Source organism: Leguminivora glycinivorella, chromosome 5 (genome assembly GCF_023078275.1).
Source record: "Leguminivora glycinivorella isolate SPB_JAAS2020 chromosome 5, LegGlyc_1.1, whole genome shotgun sequence".
NCBI lineage: Eukaryota > Metazoa > Arthropoda > Insecta > Lepidoptera > Tortricidae > Leguminivora > Leguminivora glycinivorella.
Window position 1 is genome coordinate 18,595,215 of NC_062975.1, and position 16,374 is coordinate 18,611,588.

The 16,374-nt window shown below is 35.3% G+C and overlaps 1 protein-coding gene across 1 annotated transcript; it reads left to right on the top strand.

Annotated features, from left to right (window-relative positions):
- Positions 1–761: 761 nt before the first annotated feature.
- On the top strand, positions 762–13,910 carry LOC125226214 (mucin-5B-like). Its single transcript, XM_048130130.1, has 8 exons — positions 762–877; positions 1,766–1,807; positions 5,789–5,974; positions 7,433–7,627; positions 10,978–11,169; positions 11,822–12,016; positions 12,209–12,406; positions 13,659–13,910. Exons 1-8 carry the CDS (start codon positions 808–810, stop codon positions 13,679–13,681), a joined length of 1,101 nt encoding a protein of 366 aa, XP_047986087.1. The 5' UTR covers positions 762–807; the 3' UTR covers positions 13,682–13,910.
- The last annotated feature ends 2,464 nt before the right edge of the window (positions 13,911–16,374 follow it).

Here is a 16,374-nt window from a genome sequence, read left to right on the forward strand (position 1 = left end):
ACATTCCTGAACTTGCGAGTTTTTTACACCCGAGTGTGAACACAAAACTTTTCCCCTCACTATAGAGAAACAGAAAAAAAAATCAAAGTTCCATCATCTTTATTAAGATAATTTATTTTAGTTTACAGTGAAAAATGCTTTTTATGATTAGACACGATTATAATTTATTAGTACAGTTACAATATCATATCATAGTTAAACACTGCTAAATTTTGAGAATATAGCTATCTATATTCTCAAAATTTAGCAGAATATCTATATATTGCCTCTATTACGTGCATCTGCCAAAGGCCACGCCTGAATCGCAGGATGTCACTTTTCCTGGATTGCCAGTTAATAATTGATTTGGCGCTAAAGAAAACTAAATTAACTTAATGCGTGCAATTCTAAGTCTACTACTGAGAAAGTAAGTATGCAATACCTACTACAACTTTATTGTCTACATTATAATAATCTGTACCTATAACAAAACTAAACAGGGCAAAGAATTAAGAATTAAACTTTGACATTTCTGATTTATTTATATTTAGAAAATGTATTCAGGATGTCAGATACTTTTGAGGTGTTGTTTTATTGATGCTGACTGTACAACAATAATTTATTTCTTTGTTGTAAAATATATCATTATTAACTTATTAACTGTATTTGCAATAACAATGTTTTAATGCGTTAAAAACATGTCACAAAAGGGCTTATTTATTATATGAATTAATTGAATGCAACAATAGTGCAGTAATGTGTACACAAGTGCCCATAAAGTTGGATATAAGAAGCGATGTAGCTCTGTGAAGTTAATGTGGCGCGACAATGTGGAAGGTTCTGGTTTTGGCCGCTTGTGCGGCGTCGTTCAATATGGCAATCGCATGTGACAAATGTGGTAAGTTTTACTTTTAAGGATAAAAGGGAAAACCAAAGGGTAACGCCGTGGCTTGCGTGGGCGACGGTCGCGCGATGGTCGCGCGACGGCGATGCGACGCATACGAAATCAAACCTTATCGATATGGAAGTATGAGACGCGACGGCGACCGTCGCCCACGCAAGACACGGCGTAGGTAAAGGATGAAACTGATTTTTATACAAAAGACGTTCCCATTAATTGATGGAATTAGGCATTACTTTCCGGAATCCATGATAATCAGAATCTAGATAATTTCTTTGCTAATTAACAAACGACAATTTGCGCCATATCCTGTCTGTATATTTTTATCGTTGAACATATTTTACATAATTTTGATTGATTATAATCACATCTGCTTCATCCCCTCCGTTTCCATAGTTGTACACTTAAGAGCAGCCTTAAAAAAAGCGGCACGGGAATTCGGTTCTCATTGCCTACCTACAGTACAGCTCGTGAGATTTTAAAAAGGCCCATCTTGGTTGCGGGTGAAATCGAATTAGTCATTTTTATTATTCCCGTAATTATCGCTCTCAAATCAAAGGCTTTTTTGAAAACGCACGCACTGCACGTCGCACTTCAAGATATTTGACGCTCCTGAAAGAAAGTATGTGGCACTATACAGTCACCTGCAATAACATGGTACTCATTGGACGCCTCTAAAATATGTGACATGCTTTAATGGCTCCACAAACATGATTGTGTCAAACATAATTCTTGCCTTCGAAGAGCAAATTTTATTGCAGGTGACTGTACAAGTGTACATTTTGAGATTCTTTTAATTTTGTACAGACAAAACGTAGTTTACATTTAGTCAATAGATTCATGAAAAGTAAGTAAATTAAACATTATATGACCTTGCTTGTACAGGTACAAGAACAACAACAACGGAGGCTCCCTGCATTTGCGAAGGTAAGTAAACGTGGCGTTTGTTGTCAACTGATGCTGCATTTTGCTGGGTTCGAATCCCGGTAAGAGCATTTATTTGTGCGATGATCACAGATGTTCCTGGGTCTTGGATGTTTTCCATGTATTTAAGTATTTGAGCCCAACGTCATCGGCGAGAGTAAAGCTTCTCGTCTGCGATGGCTCGGCCATGTGGAGAGGATGGGAGAGGATCGTGCGGCCAAAAGAGCTCACTTGTGGCGATCTACTGAAAAACGGCCGGTCGGAAGGCCCAGGTACCGATGGATCGACGGGGTCCAGAAAGACCTGCGTGACCTTCAAGTGACTGAGTGGCATCAGATTGCACAGGATAGGAGCGAATGGCGGAATCTAGTGTCGGAGGCCAAGATCCACTTCGGGTCGCTGAGCCATCGCAGTCAGTAAGTAAGTAAGTAAGTATTTGAATAATTATGTATCTTTGTTTAAGTACATACAACACAAGCCTTTCTTCAGCTTACCGTGGGGTTTAGTCAAAAAAAAAATCCTAAAATATTTATGTATTTCATTTTACTTCCGTTGCAGTGTTGTAGTTGACGTCACAGTATCAGTAAATTTTTGACCTCCCTCGAAACATTTTCTGAACCCTTTGTTATAACACGAATCGTATAGATTATAAAACAACAATACAATATAGATTAAGGTACTAGTTCGACGAAACTGCGTCCTGTAACACAGGGTTTCCTAGCTCAGGACACAGGGTCGTGATTTTCCGAAATTGTTAATTTATATAATAAACTTACAACATAGATTTAAGAGGATATGGTTATTGGTACGCATCTTAAATGAACAAAGTATGCTAATAATGAAAAGGATATTATCTATATATTTGTAATGTGTTTTATAAATTTTCAATGATGCACGTGTTTTTGTCTGGTTTTTGACCTTACTATGGGAATTTTAGTTAAATTGCGATAAAGGACTAAATTTAGTGTTATTAACGACTTTAACCCTGTAATTTGATTTATCGAAAAAAAGAACATAAACACTCCATTAAGAACAACTCAGTCAAAAGATATTTCAAAAAAATCTTTAAAATCGAGGTTCCGCTCTCGACTCTTTTCCTCCTTCAAAACTTAATCAATCGGAAAGAAATTTGAGAATCTGAATAATAATGAAATAATCTATGTCGGACCGTTTAGCTTTTATTGGATAATTGTTGCCAATCTTGAGTATCACACCTTTATTTTCGCCACTTCCAATTCACACGAAAATTCGCCGTTTTACCGCTAGGAAATTTTTGATTGGCTCTAGAATCTTTAAAACACAGCAGAATATCAAAAAAAGGCAAAACGGTCCGACTTTCAGATAAAAATAATAATCAATCTGTGTTGGAAAAATCATTGATCTATCTTCAAAACCAAGGAGGAAATAGTCGAGAGCGTTTGTATGGAGAATTTATACTCAGTAGATACCGTATCGTCTTAAGGTTTTAGGAGGTAGCAAAGGATTAAATCTAATAAAATATGTGAATAGGTTAAACATTCCTTTTAAAACGAGTAATGGTTTCATCTAAATTACGCTAATTATGAAAAGGATGGATATTTTTCAAGTAATTATGCGTATCAACCATTATTATTTTCTTAATTACTGAATAAGATAAAAAAGGGCGGTAATATTTATCTAGCAGAATAGAAACTATAGAAAGCGCTATTAATATTAAAGGTCATTTACTCGTACCTACTTACTTGCTAAAGGGCCACTTGCAGCAATGAAAATGGAGGGTAAACCCTTGGGTTAACCCGCCACTTTATATGGTTTTTGACAGTCGACAGCCCATTAACCCTGAGTTAAGTAGTTGGTGCAAGTGGGCCTAAGAAAATGACCTACTCAGAATTGCAAAATAAGTATGTACAGTCAGCCAATTTGAATCCTAGGCCACTGTAGAACCTTTGCACAGTAAACGTCAATGTGACTTCTTATGGAAAATAGAACATGGTTTAAATGAGACAGGGTTCTAGAGTGGCCTAGGATTCAAATTGGTTGACCGTACTTACGTTTAAAGTGGCACAAGTTACTTTATTGAGAGAATATTATTAAAACTCTTATGAAAATAAAGCGCCTGGTTTGACATAATTTAATTAAAATATGACTTTACTTGTCTTATTTACGAGATACAAACGAGTTTCTCAGGACCTAGATAAACAAAGCTGCTGTTTATACTTTTTTAATAAGAATTATCCAGTTCTCTTAGAAAATCTCTTTTTGTGTTATTTGAAGTAAAATACAATAGGACGGGTGGTCTAGTGGCGAAGACGTTAGCCGCGTAAGCTGAAGACCCGGGTTCGATTCCCGGCTCGGTCACCAGTGGGCCTTGTCGTTTTTTCTTTCGTGTATGATATCTATTTTAATTTATAATTTATATATAGTAGTGTGACTACTTGAAAAAAAGAACAAATTAAAAAAATGTATATTCAATAAAATAATTTTATTTGTTCCCTAGTCGTAAAATACAATGGTAAAACAATAGTAGGGGAAGGTTGCGATCATTGGACCAGCGCTTTGATTAGACCACTTAAATATTTCAAAATTTAATCGTGACAGATGGATTTATGGTACAAAGTGACCTTAGGCCTCACCTTGGGCCACCCCCTAACCTCGGTCGCGCATCGCTTCCTGGAAAAGAGTGACGCGTCCAAGTGTGTTTCGAGCGCTGTTGAAGTTAAATTACGCGAAGGAATAAAATCACGAAAGTATAAATACATTGGCAATTGAATTTGTATGTTGACGTATATTGCTTAAACATTTATTAATGAGCAAATTTAAAACAACAGTTTCCAGGCATTTATTTTCTCTATTTTTTAATATTTTTATTTCTGATGTGACACTTAGTTGCTATCAATGGACCACCTGTGGGTTCTATCATCGGACCGGTCCAATCATGGCAACTTTTTTTTTAGAATTATTCACCCGTGCGAAAATAGACATTACGTAAGAAAAAACTAGTACATATGAAAAGAATATAAATATTTATTTTTAATTATAAAATTTGTATAAAAAATATTTCTTTGTCGATTTTCATAAGTTTCATTGATTGGACCATTGGTATAAATTTCCTGAGTCCATTGATGGCCACTTTGTGGTCCAATGAAGGCGACTCTGGTCCAAAGAAGGCACAGCTTATGAAAACCTTTTCACGATTTTTCTCTGAATGTATTATATTTTTTTATTGTGAATAAGGTAATTCATAAATAAATGTCAAGAATGGAAACTGAAATAAACAGGATAAACCGTCTTCGAAAGGGTCGAAAATACCCTTAAAGCAATTCCCTCTTCAAACCTTTTTTTCTTCAGCTGTAATGTACAAAATGTTCATCTTCGACACACGTCGTCGAACCCTAGCTATGCCAACTCTGATGTGGTTCAATAAGTCAGAAATAAAGCTGTCTATTAGTTTTTTTGACTACAACCTTTGTAACATATAACTTCAAAATATGTACCAGTTTCTTTCTCTTTCTTTGAAGTTACTGAAGTTGCAGGGGTATTCGAGGTTCGGAGGGCGCCATGGCAAATGACATACATCGATCCCAGCGCGCCCTCACGAACGGCAAAGAGGATGAAACGCTGGAGTGGGTTTAGTGGGAAGGGCCAAGTTTCCCCCCTCTCATGAGGGGAGGGGAAAGAAACGGCGAGTCCCACACGTCGTGCGTAAATGCATTCCCACTCCGTCAGGATTTTAAAATAATTAATATAATTATCAAAGAGGTAATGCTGCCAGCCTTCTGGGCACCATAACAAATAGTCACGACTTAGGGAGTATCTTTTATTTATAAGTTAATTTTAAGTTAGTATATACATAGTTTAGTTTAGTATTCTTGTATATATTTCTATTACTTATCTTATAGTATTTGATTAGTCTTTATTGATATATTTCTATGTTTACATAGGTGCCTACAATCAAAAAGAAAAATACACTTTTGAATGACCTCAAAAAAAACATATTATTTGCAGAACCGCCTAAATGCGGAAAGAATGAGTTTTACGACGACTGCTCTATCAAGAGATGTAGACCTGAACTTTGTTCCGAGCTTGGTTTCCCATTGGACTGTCATAAGAAGTGCAAGCCGGGATGCAAGTGTAAGGACGGCTATGTCCGTAATCATAAGGGTATTTGCATTCCTAAAAAAGATTGTCCATGTAAGTACTTAAATTTTTTTGTCTACTAACCTTCTATAAGACTTAAAAAAAAGAAAGTCGTCCTTATTATTCGAAACGCGGAATAAAACACCAGAAAGCACGCGTTGAATAAGAATTAAAAGGTGTAAAGTTTCTAGGGAATTAAATTTTCGGTTTAGACTTCAACTGAATCCTGAATCCTATCTGAATCCTGCACTATCTGTAGGCAGACGTATACGGTTTTCCTGGTGTTACTAGGAGTAACTATTTCGGACATGTCTCATCTATTATATATCTACTTCATTTGTGCTGTAAGCCTTTTTTCTTTTACGTTTACCTCCTACCAACTTCATTCTATAGTTTTAATATCTAGTGACGCTTGTATATAGCGTGTGGATTCCATACGGGCAAATAATGTATCCAGTTATAGTATCTGATCATATGAATTGTATAAGATAATCATTTTGTTAAAAAGGTTTATTAATTAAGAGTAATATTTTTTTAATCTGACCAAGCAGCAATATGCACCGTCCAAATAAATTTTCATGACATAAACATCATGCCGTAATGACGTTTAGGTATGCATGCTAATTTTTGTGGACATAATACAATTGCGTACTGAATCATTATCTATGAAATCACATCTATTTAAAAAAAAACATGTAGTTAGGCTCCTTAGGTCCGATACTTATCGTTATTAAAATATTCGACCGTATGGAATACACACGCTGTATAATGCCTTTAAAACAAATAATTTTATTTGTAATTTTAGCATGTGGTGGAGACAAAAACGCAGAGTCTGGATGTGGCACGAACTGTGGCAAAAAATGCTCAGATATTGGCAAAAAACATCCTGTTTGTCCATTGATTTGTAAACTCAACGGTTGTGATTGTAGAGATGGATTCTTTTACGATCCTAACCAGAAAAAGTGTGTTAGGAAAAAGATTGCAGTAAGTACAGTCATGATACTTATCAAACGTCTGAATAAATCTTTTTTTTTTCTGTATAAATTTTCCACTTTTGAAATTTTTACCTTACCGAACTTTTTTTCGCCTCTATTCAATTCTTACGCACGAAGACCTGGGCTGCATTTTTTATTTGTAAATATATTTTAAGTTAATTAATTTTTAGTTGTACATAATACTGTAGTTTGTTTTTATTGAGTAAATATTTATAAAAAATATTGTTAAATTTTTAACGCTTACAGCCTTAATATATATTTTAAAAACCTGCAATTTTTTTTTAAATATATGACATCTTATTTCGATTTTTAAATATATATATGATGTACATGTGTTACTTCCAATTTATTTTGATATCTTTAGCCATACATATTTAATTAATGAAAGAAATGTTAATTTAACAATGCTGGGTGTCATTAGTATATGTACATCAAATATTTCCTAATGGAGTCTAATACAATTTTTTAAGGGCACCTAATAATTTTTTTGAATATGATATTAATTTTATAATTTTAGCTCCAACCTGCACTGAAAATGAAGTTTATTCTCCTTGCATAAATGGTGGATGTGGCCCTAAGAAATGCAGTGATTTAAACAAGCCAGTCGTCTGCATAGATCCTGCAGAATGTGATTGTATAAAGGGATGCATTTGTAAAAAGGGTTACTTGAGAGCCAAAAATGGAATTTGCATACCAAAAGAAAAATGCCCAGGTAAGTAAACCTTGCATGTTTAAATTAAAAACATCGGTTTCACTCCATGATCAACTTGGTACAGTATTAGTATTCGCTTAGCAAGTTTGCCTACTTGCAAAATTCTATGCAGGAAAATGGATAGACCTGTAATCTGTCAGGTTAGACGTTATTGTCGGTTATTTCTGAAGAGTCTTTGGATTTTTTGTACTTATAAGTACTTTTTCTCAAACATGCAATGAAATATTGTCTTTACGTTCCTTAAAATGGGCTGGGAAGTATCGCTTTTTGGGCGCAACAACTCGAGAGGACTGTAAAGGGATTTCATATTATTTTTTAGGCCTAGGCCTGCAAAGTAATTTTTTTTTTTAATTTCGACAACATTGTCATCAACGCTACTGGTTGGTTGGACAAAAAGCAGGTTTTGTTTTTAATATTGGTTGTCAGACTAAAATGTCGGCAGCAAGGGCTGTTATACACGAGCTGAAATAAATAATCTAAATATCTATGTTGCGAAATGAATTCGATAGGTTATTATTCTTATCAATATATTCTATAATGATTAACCAGAAGGCCAAAACAATATTTTTAACAATACAAATAATAATTAGCCATAAACATATATTACTGCTTCCTTTTAGTTTCAGTTCATGTATAATATCCTTAAAAGCTACTACTCGAACGATGAACTACATGTGTGCCATAGATAATTAAAACAAAATTTGGAGGGAAAATAGAAAATTTTATATTAAAATTCAGGTTCATTGTTGGTTGTAATTTGGCAAAGTTCATTGAAAATACTAAAAAAATGATTTCTTCAGACGAAAATACTGACGATGAAATGTTTCTGGACGGTACTCCGCCGGAATTAAGAGCAGAGGCAGAGTTAGCCATGAATAACTTGCTCCCGCCGAAATCCAAAGAGCGGTATATGACCGCTTATGATAATTTCATGAGCTGGAAATTGGAAAAAAAGGCAGTGAACTTCTCGGAAAATGTATTATTAGCCTATTTTCAAGAACAAAGTGCAAAAAAAAAGGTGTCAACTTTGTGGTCATTGTACTCAATGATAAAAGCAACATTGCAACTGAAACATGACATAAATATAAAAAGTTATGGTAAACTAACTGCATGGCTTAAACGTCAATCAGATGGCTACACTGCAAAAAAATCTAAAATATTTACAAGTGAAAACGTCCAAACATTTTTAAACCAAGCTCCCGATGAAAAATATCTAGCTACAAAGGTAAGTTTGTCATCAAAACTATTTAAAAACTATTAAAATAAATTACACAACTTACAAATAACATACAAATTAACATAAAATGAATAAAGTCTAAGAAACTAAAATCTAAATTTTAAACTACATAATTAGCATTATGAACTATAAACTAAAAATAACTTAAAGAATAAAAACTTACTTCTAAACTCATTACATTTATGTTGAAGGTTTTTTTACATTATACACTACAAAATTACATTTATAATAGAAGTATTCACTAATCAACTTATCATTTGCAGGTTGCCTTGATCTTGGGCGTAAATGGTGCTTGTAGAGCAATGGAATTGACAAACATCACCACAAAAAACATTGAGTTTCAAGGTGACATAATTATTTTTAAGTTATGTGACACAAAAAATAAAACGGATAGATCTTTTGTAATCCGTGAAGAATTCATGAACATTTTCATGAAATATTATGCCCTTCGACCCAAGAATACTGGAACAGAAAGACTGTTTTTAAATTACCAGAAGGGCAAATGTACAAAACAAGTTATTGGACGCCACAAAATTTTAAATATGCCAAGAGATATTGCTACATTTTTAAACTTAGAAAGCCCACACCTGTATACTGGTCATTGTTTTCGCCGGACGTCTGCCACCCTCCTTGCTGACTCCGGAGCCAATCTTTTGAGTGTTAAAAGACATGGAGGGTGGAAGTCGGATAGAGTTGCAGAAGGTTATATTGATGAATCAATTGGAGTTAAACAAGAAACCACAAAAAATATAACTAAAAATATTATATTAGCAAGAACTAACAACACAGCCACATCCCATGAAAATCTTCATTTGAATCCATCAATTTACGACAACCCGCAGCCAGGTTGTTCTCGTGACCCTCCAGTTTTTCCTGAGTTCCCTAGAGTTGATTCTGTGCCGGCCTCACTGTCATCTGTTAACCATCTCCAAGATATGACCCAGGCTGGTGTATCAGGTCCCCTGCCAACATTGCCTCCTCAGCAAAATGACAAGACAAACGAACAGTCGACCAGCCATAATGTCCTATCACAGCCAGGTTCGTCATCCGAAATTCAGCAAACTAACATTAGTGTACCTGGGAAAACCATAACAATATCTATAAACAATTCCCCTAACATGTCAAACATAACTTTCAATATAAATTAAATTTGTCAATACTTACGTCCAATTTTGTATATCTGCAATAAGCGTTTTACATGAAATTTATCCAAACATCTTTCTGATTGATTTGCCTGTATTGTCTGTAGTGAATTTTAGTATGTAGTCTCTCTTACTAAATGTACCCTATGGAATAGTGTTATAATGAATAAAAATGTACAAAAAAGAAAGGTTAGATTTAGTCTAAATAGATATTTAAGTAAGCTGTCAGTACTGTCATGTCACTTTTTTTTTAAATTTTTGTGTGACCTGGATACTTGTCACACGTGACGTTTGAGTGTATTCCAATTTGGTTCCAAAATGGATCCTAGCGTATCGTTCACAAACAATGTATTGTAATGTAGTTTTAGAATAAGCTTTTTATCGTTGACGTTTGCACGTGAAATTCGTTTAATGACTAGTATTCATATGTCTATTTGTATTTTGTCACTTAATAAATAAAATATTGTCCTTTAGAGCATCATTTTTTTATTTCATTGTATGTTTGAGAAAAGCACTATACATGCCTCGGCGTGAAAACGGATTCCCGGCCTCGTATCCCTATCCGGCCTCGCTCGCACGCTCGCTCGGCCGTATATACCCACTTGGCCGGAAATCCTCATTTTCCCGGCCTCTGATGTAATGTACTATTCTATATTAATACTTTTCTTCTTATTCTTATACTTATTGCCCGCAACCAAACTGACGACCGAGGCAATAAAACCCTTGGCTCGCGTTATCATCAGTTTCCCATTGTCTTTCACGGAGCAAGCCGAGACCTATATCGAAATTCCTTTATGTGGGTTATTCCTTTACTTGCATTATACTTGCCGAGTATAGTCGATACACTTTTATCAGAGTGGTCACGGTCATCCATGTCGTCATTGTTAATCACCACGATCATCTTGAAAATACGGCGTATTTCTTGGCGGACGCGGTTTTCGTACCTTTTCTTAGTCAGTTACTATTTTCAGAATATTGTCCGGGACCAAATGAATACTACGAGCCATGCATTCACAATTGCGAAAGCCAGAATTGCTCCGACAGAGGCAAGATCCACCATTGCCCCAAAATAAAGCCGGGACACTGCGATTCGTCCGGTTGTCGTTGCAAGAAAGGTTACCTTAGAAACAATAAAGGAATTTGCGTTCTAGAAAAGGACTGCCGTATGTATATTTTTTTGTGATAACATTGTGTGTATATTAGGGTATAGGTCTAGGACTGATGCAGATCAGTTATGAGGTTTCTTAATAGTTTTCTGAGTAAAATTTTATAATAGGATAATATTCGTCACTTTAGATTTACGTTCCTCTTAACTTTAGTCAACTAAGAATAAAGATCAAAGGATGACCTATGTTTTTCTTTACTGAAGCAGCTACGCACTAAAAGAGTAATTTCGTCCTGTTTCAACTTGAGTGTCTTTGATTTTCTTGCTAAACTATCATCATCATCCTCCTTGCGTTATCCCGGCTGTTGCCACGGCTCATGGGAGCCTGGGGTCCGTTTTGACAACTAACCCCAAGATTTGGCAAAGGCACTAGTTTTTACGAAAGCGACTGCCATCTAACCTTCCAACCCGAAGGGTAACTAGGCCTTATTGGGATTAGTCCGGTTTCCTCACCATGTTTGCCTTCACCGAAAAGCGACTGGCAAAATATCAAATGAAATTTCGCACATAGTTCCGGAAAACTCATTAGTACGAGCCGGGGTTCGAACCCGCGACCGACCTCCGGATTGAAAAGGTCGCGGGTTCTTGCTAAACTATGTACGCAATAAAAGTTGAACCCAGTAAAATAATATTTTTGTGTTATTTTTTAGCTCATCCTAAATGTCCTCCTGGAGAAGTTTGGGATGACTGCCCCACCGTCCCGTGTGAAGGGGACTACTGCCCCAAAACCAGAGATTCGCCACAAACTTGTCCCATTGGAATTGTATGTGATAAACCACGATGCGTGTGCGGCTACAACAGGAAACGAGATAAGAACGGCCATTGTATCCTCATACCTGATTGTCGTAAGTATTTACTAAAATTTGGAACTATATTTCATTTTAAAAATAATTTAAAGCACCTATTTACACTTACACACCTTAAGGACTAGCAAACGATGCGCTACAGACGACCTTAACTGTAAAGTTGACTAAGGACTAGCAAGTCCTAGGGCTGATTATGATAGTGATGATGACAATTTAATCTTATTCTTTCAGCACCATTTAAATGCGGCAAGAATGAAGTATACGTGCCTTGTCCATCAAATTGCCCGGGGGAGAAATGTAGCGACTTCACACACCATAAGAAGTGTCCACCATACAAAATCGGCATTAAAGTCAATTGTAGACCGGCGTGCAAATGTAGGAAGGGCTACTATAGAGATGAGAAAGGAAATTGCATTCCATCTTGTGAATGTAAGTACGATAAAAATGTGTAAATCTATTACTTTATGATATTGTTTTCGGTTAGAGCGATAGTTACTAATGAAATAAAACTATGAAAACGGATTATATCCCGTATAATGAATTTATAATACATCCCGACATGTTGTGATATACATAACATTATCAATGTACGAGGTGCGGTCCAAAAGTTTCCGGCATAACAAAGAAAGGGCTTACATATCTTTACAATTTTATTTTTATTTTTTAATATAGTCTTCCTCTGTCACAACGCACTTTTCAAATCTCTTTATAAGCTTCTCCATCACCTAATAAAAATAATAAAGATTTTTGTCCTCAAAATCGCCCTAAACCGCACGGGTCACTTCGTCAAACGAAGATTTTTTTTTCTACTTCAGTCTACCTTAAGTTTTTAGAACAAATAATAATCACTTGGGGTCACGTCTCGAATATAAGGTAGGTGCCGAATATTTTTGAAGACACATTTCGTCATAGCAACCTTGTAAAATGAAGCAGCGTGAACGGGGAAATTGTCGCGGAGATGCCCTTGTGCCTCTGCTAAGTTTTTAAAGACTATTCTGCATAATCTGCTATCGTAATTGGCCAAAAAATATTGCGTAGCATCTGCTATTTACCGCAGTCTACCCTTCTTTTATGTAAATCGTTAGAATTTCGTGACAACCCTAGAATACCGTAGCCTTTATCTTTTTTCGTGCATTTTGTGACAGAGGTTGTTCTAGGCGCCTTTTCACCATGACGTTGTCACTCCATTAATTTTCTTTTGTACAGAGTATCGTCTTACATAACCATGGTTTCATCTACAGTAGCAATTGCATTCAAAAAACTCGCTACGCGGTGTCTATGCTGGTCTCAAGTTTCATGAACTCACGGTTTTTCACTCATCTCGCTGTAAGCACGATAAAAGTTTGGGCACTAACCTAGCACTAAACACCGTAAAAAAACCTACAGCCAACAGACACCTAAAGAAACTATACACCAAAAAGTGGAATAAATGACGAACACAATGATATCCATACTTTTTTTAAACTCTTCCGCCATATTTGTCGGGCCGGAGACATTTGGACCGCACCTCGTATCTAATACTATATGAGAGATTTATTTCTTTACTTAATTGAATACTTGTTCTACTATTGTCAATAAGATTTCTTTAAATTATATTAATATGTTTGTTACTTTTCTTAACAAGTGTAACTGGTATACTGTAACCGTTCTTGTTAATTAAATAAATAATGATAATCAACAGGTCCTCCCTGCCAGCACTGGTAGGTACCTCAACGACAACGCGGAAACCCACAACTCCTTGCGATACGCCGGAGCCACCACCCTGCGACTAGAATCGCCGTGTCGTGATCTCGCGTTCAGGCCACCTCTCGGCAATTTCTAAAATTATATTTTTTTTTCTCTTGTTTTCAGTGGCTTTGCATAAATCTTAAATTGTTTGAAGTAAGTTCCAAAATCTTTAAAAAATAAAATTTAATATAATGTTGTCCGAAAACCATTATTTCATTTTGTAAACATCCTTAGTCCTTACTTTTATACTTTATATACGTAATATAATTTTTCTACTCGTCGACTTTAATCTGTCAATTAGGACACCACAGACTAAACTACCTATATGTGCTGACTTTTCAGTGTTGGATAGTCTTTGACACTTAGTCAACTATAATATTTTATTACACTTCACTTTAGTCAATTGAAAAAAATTCAAAAATAGAACGTCATACAACGAAAAATTGTCTGCATCTGAAACACATTTTTTTTATCTATCGCGTTATCGACCAATCAGAGACTGTTATTACAAACAATTGGTTGCCAGGTAATCCGATGTTGATACAACGGTGAACGACGCTATTAACATTTAATTTTAATTTTCGTCCATTGATGATGAAGATGATGACTCATAGAAAAAGTATTGTATACAATAGTGATATAATTAAGCTTTTCACTCTCGTACCGTACTATTAGGCCACTCAGCAAGCTTCGTGGCCTAAACATGGTACTCGACTGAAAAGCTTTGTATCATATCACAATTGTATAAAATACTATTTATTCTAACACTGTTGTACTAACAATACTTGCTTCTGGACACACACAAACGGTAGGTATTTCCGGACATCGGTCCGGAAATACCTACCGTTTGGTGGTATAAGTGGTAGGTATATCGATACCTACCACTTTCAAACCATCAATAAAAGAGCCAAGTCCAATTATAAGGCTCGTGATGTATTCGTAACCGCGCCTGATTGAACTACCTACGTTTGAGGGGCGGCTGAATCCAATATTTCAATAAATAATATAGTTATTTAATAGGTAACTAGCTTTTGCCCGCGGCTTCGTTCGCGTTAGAAAGAGACAAAAAGTAGCCTATGTCACTCTTCATCCCTTCAACTATCTCCACTTAAAAAATCCGTCAATTCGTCGCTCCGTTTTGCCGTCAAAAACGGACAAACAGACAGACACACACACTTTCCCATTTATAATAAAGTAAATTAGTTTGGATCTTACATGCCTAAACAACTTTTTTGGATTGTATGATTTAAAAATAATGTGTTGTATTAATGAGAAAAGTTGTTTAGGCATGTAATATATTTTATTACTTATAAAATAACTATATTATTTATTGAGATATTGGATTAAGCCGCCCCTCAAACGTATAATAAATGTCTCTATAATAAATGTTCCCATATATAACAGCAAGTAAAACAAGAGGTGAGTATGATGAAGATGATGATTCACGTGTTTATCGCAAGTCGAGATACTCAGAACAATAAGTCACACGATATAATATTAAATGAAAATAAAAAACCGGCGAACAGCGTGTCAGGCCACACTCAGTGTAGGGTTCCGTAGAATGCCGTATTTTTTTTTCAAAAACTGTTCAACCTGTCAAGTTCAAAATAATTTTCCTAGAAAGTCTTTATAAACATCTACTTTTGTGATTCTTTTCATATTTTTTAAACTTATGGTTCAAAAGTTAGAGGGGGATAAATATTTTATTTTTAACTTTTGGAGCGATTATTTCCGAAAATATGGACAATATCAGAAAATGTTTTTCGTAAATCCCTATTCATTTTTAAATAGATATTTAACAATATATCACACGTTAGGGTTGAAATGAAAAAAAAAACACTCCCCACTTTACGTGTAGGGGTACCCGAATAAATAGTACATTGTGCAACAAGGGGAGGAAGTTGAATACCTATTACTAACGAGAGTAAGTTAAATCGCGACGGCTTGCCGGAGCGATTTAAAGACTCGAGTTAGTAATATTCATACTCCCCGAGTTACACACATGTTTTTCATCATATTTGAGAGAAAAATACAGAGGAAACAGTCATAAGACAAAACCTTCAACCGGCGGCGCGACCAGGTAGTGTATCTTGATCTACATCAGATTATTCATATTAAATCCATTGTTTTTGATAACAAACACTTTTTGAACGAAGAAAAAACACGAAAATACTGCATATAAATTAAATGCAACGTTCAAAAAAGCATATAAATCATATAATTGAACTAAAATTGTACTTTATTTTGATCTGTTGTACTCTCCGTTGCTAGGCAACGGTGGGTGCCTCGCGTACGCCCGCGGTCAAGCGCGAGTAGAGAGCATATTGTCAGATTGTAAATTATAACAATTTATCTGAGTTAAATTTTACGAAATAAATGCAAAACACACTGAAAAAATTGTAAAACATAAATAAAATGCATTTTTCATACCGTATAATATATTTTACAGCTTAATAGTAGAAGTTTGGTTGTGCTATAAAAATCCTTGGCAGATTGAAACATCCTTTGCCTGAAGTATTGTACGGATTGTATTAATTTTTAAAACTAAATCCATTATTTCCTTGGGAATAAAATAGTACCTACATTATGCATTATGCACATTATGCATAGTACACGTAGACGCAATGATACCTTTAAACAGCAAATGTGATGAAAACATTATTATCCAC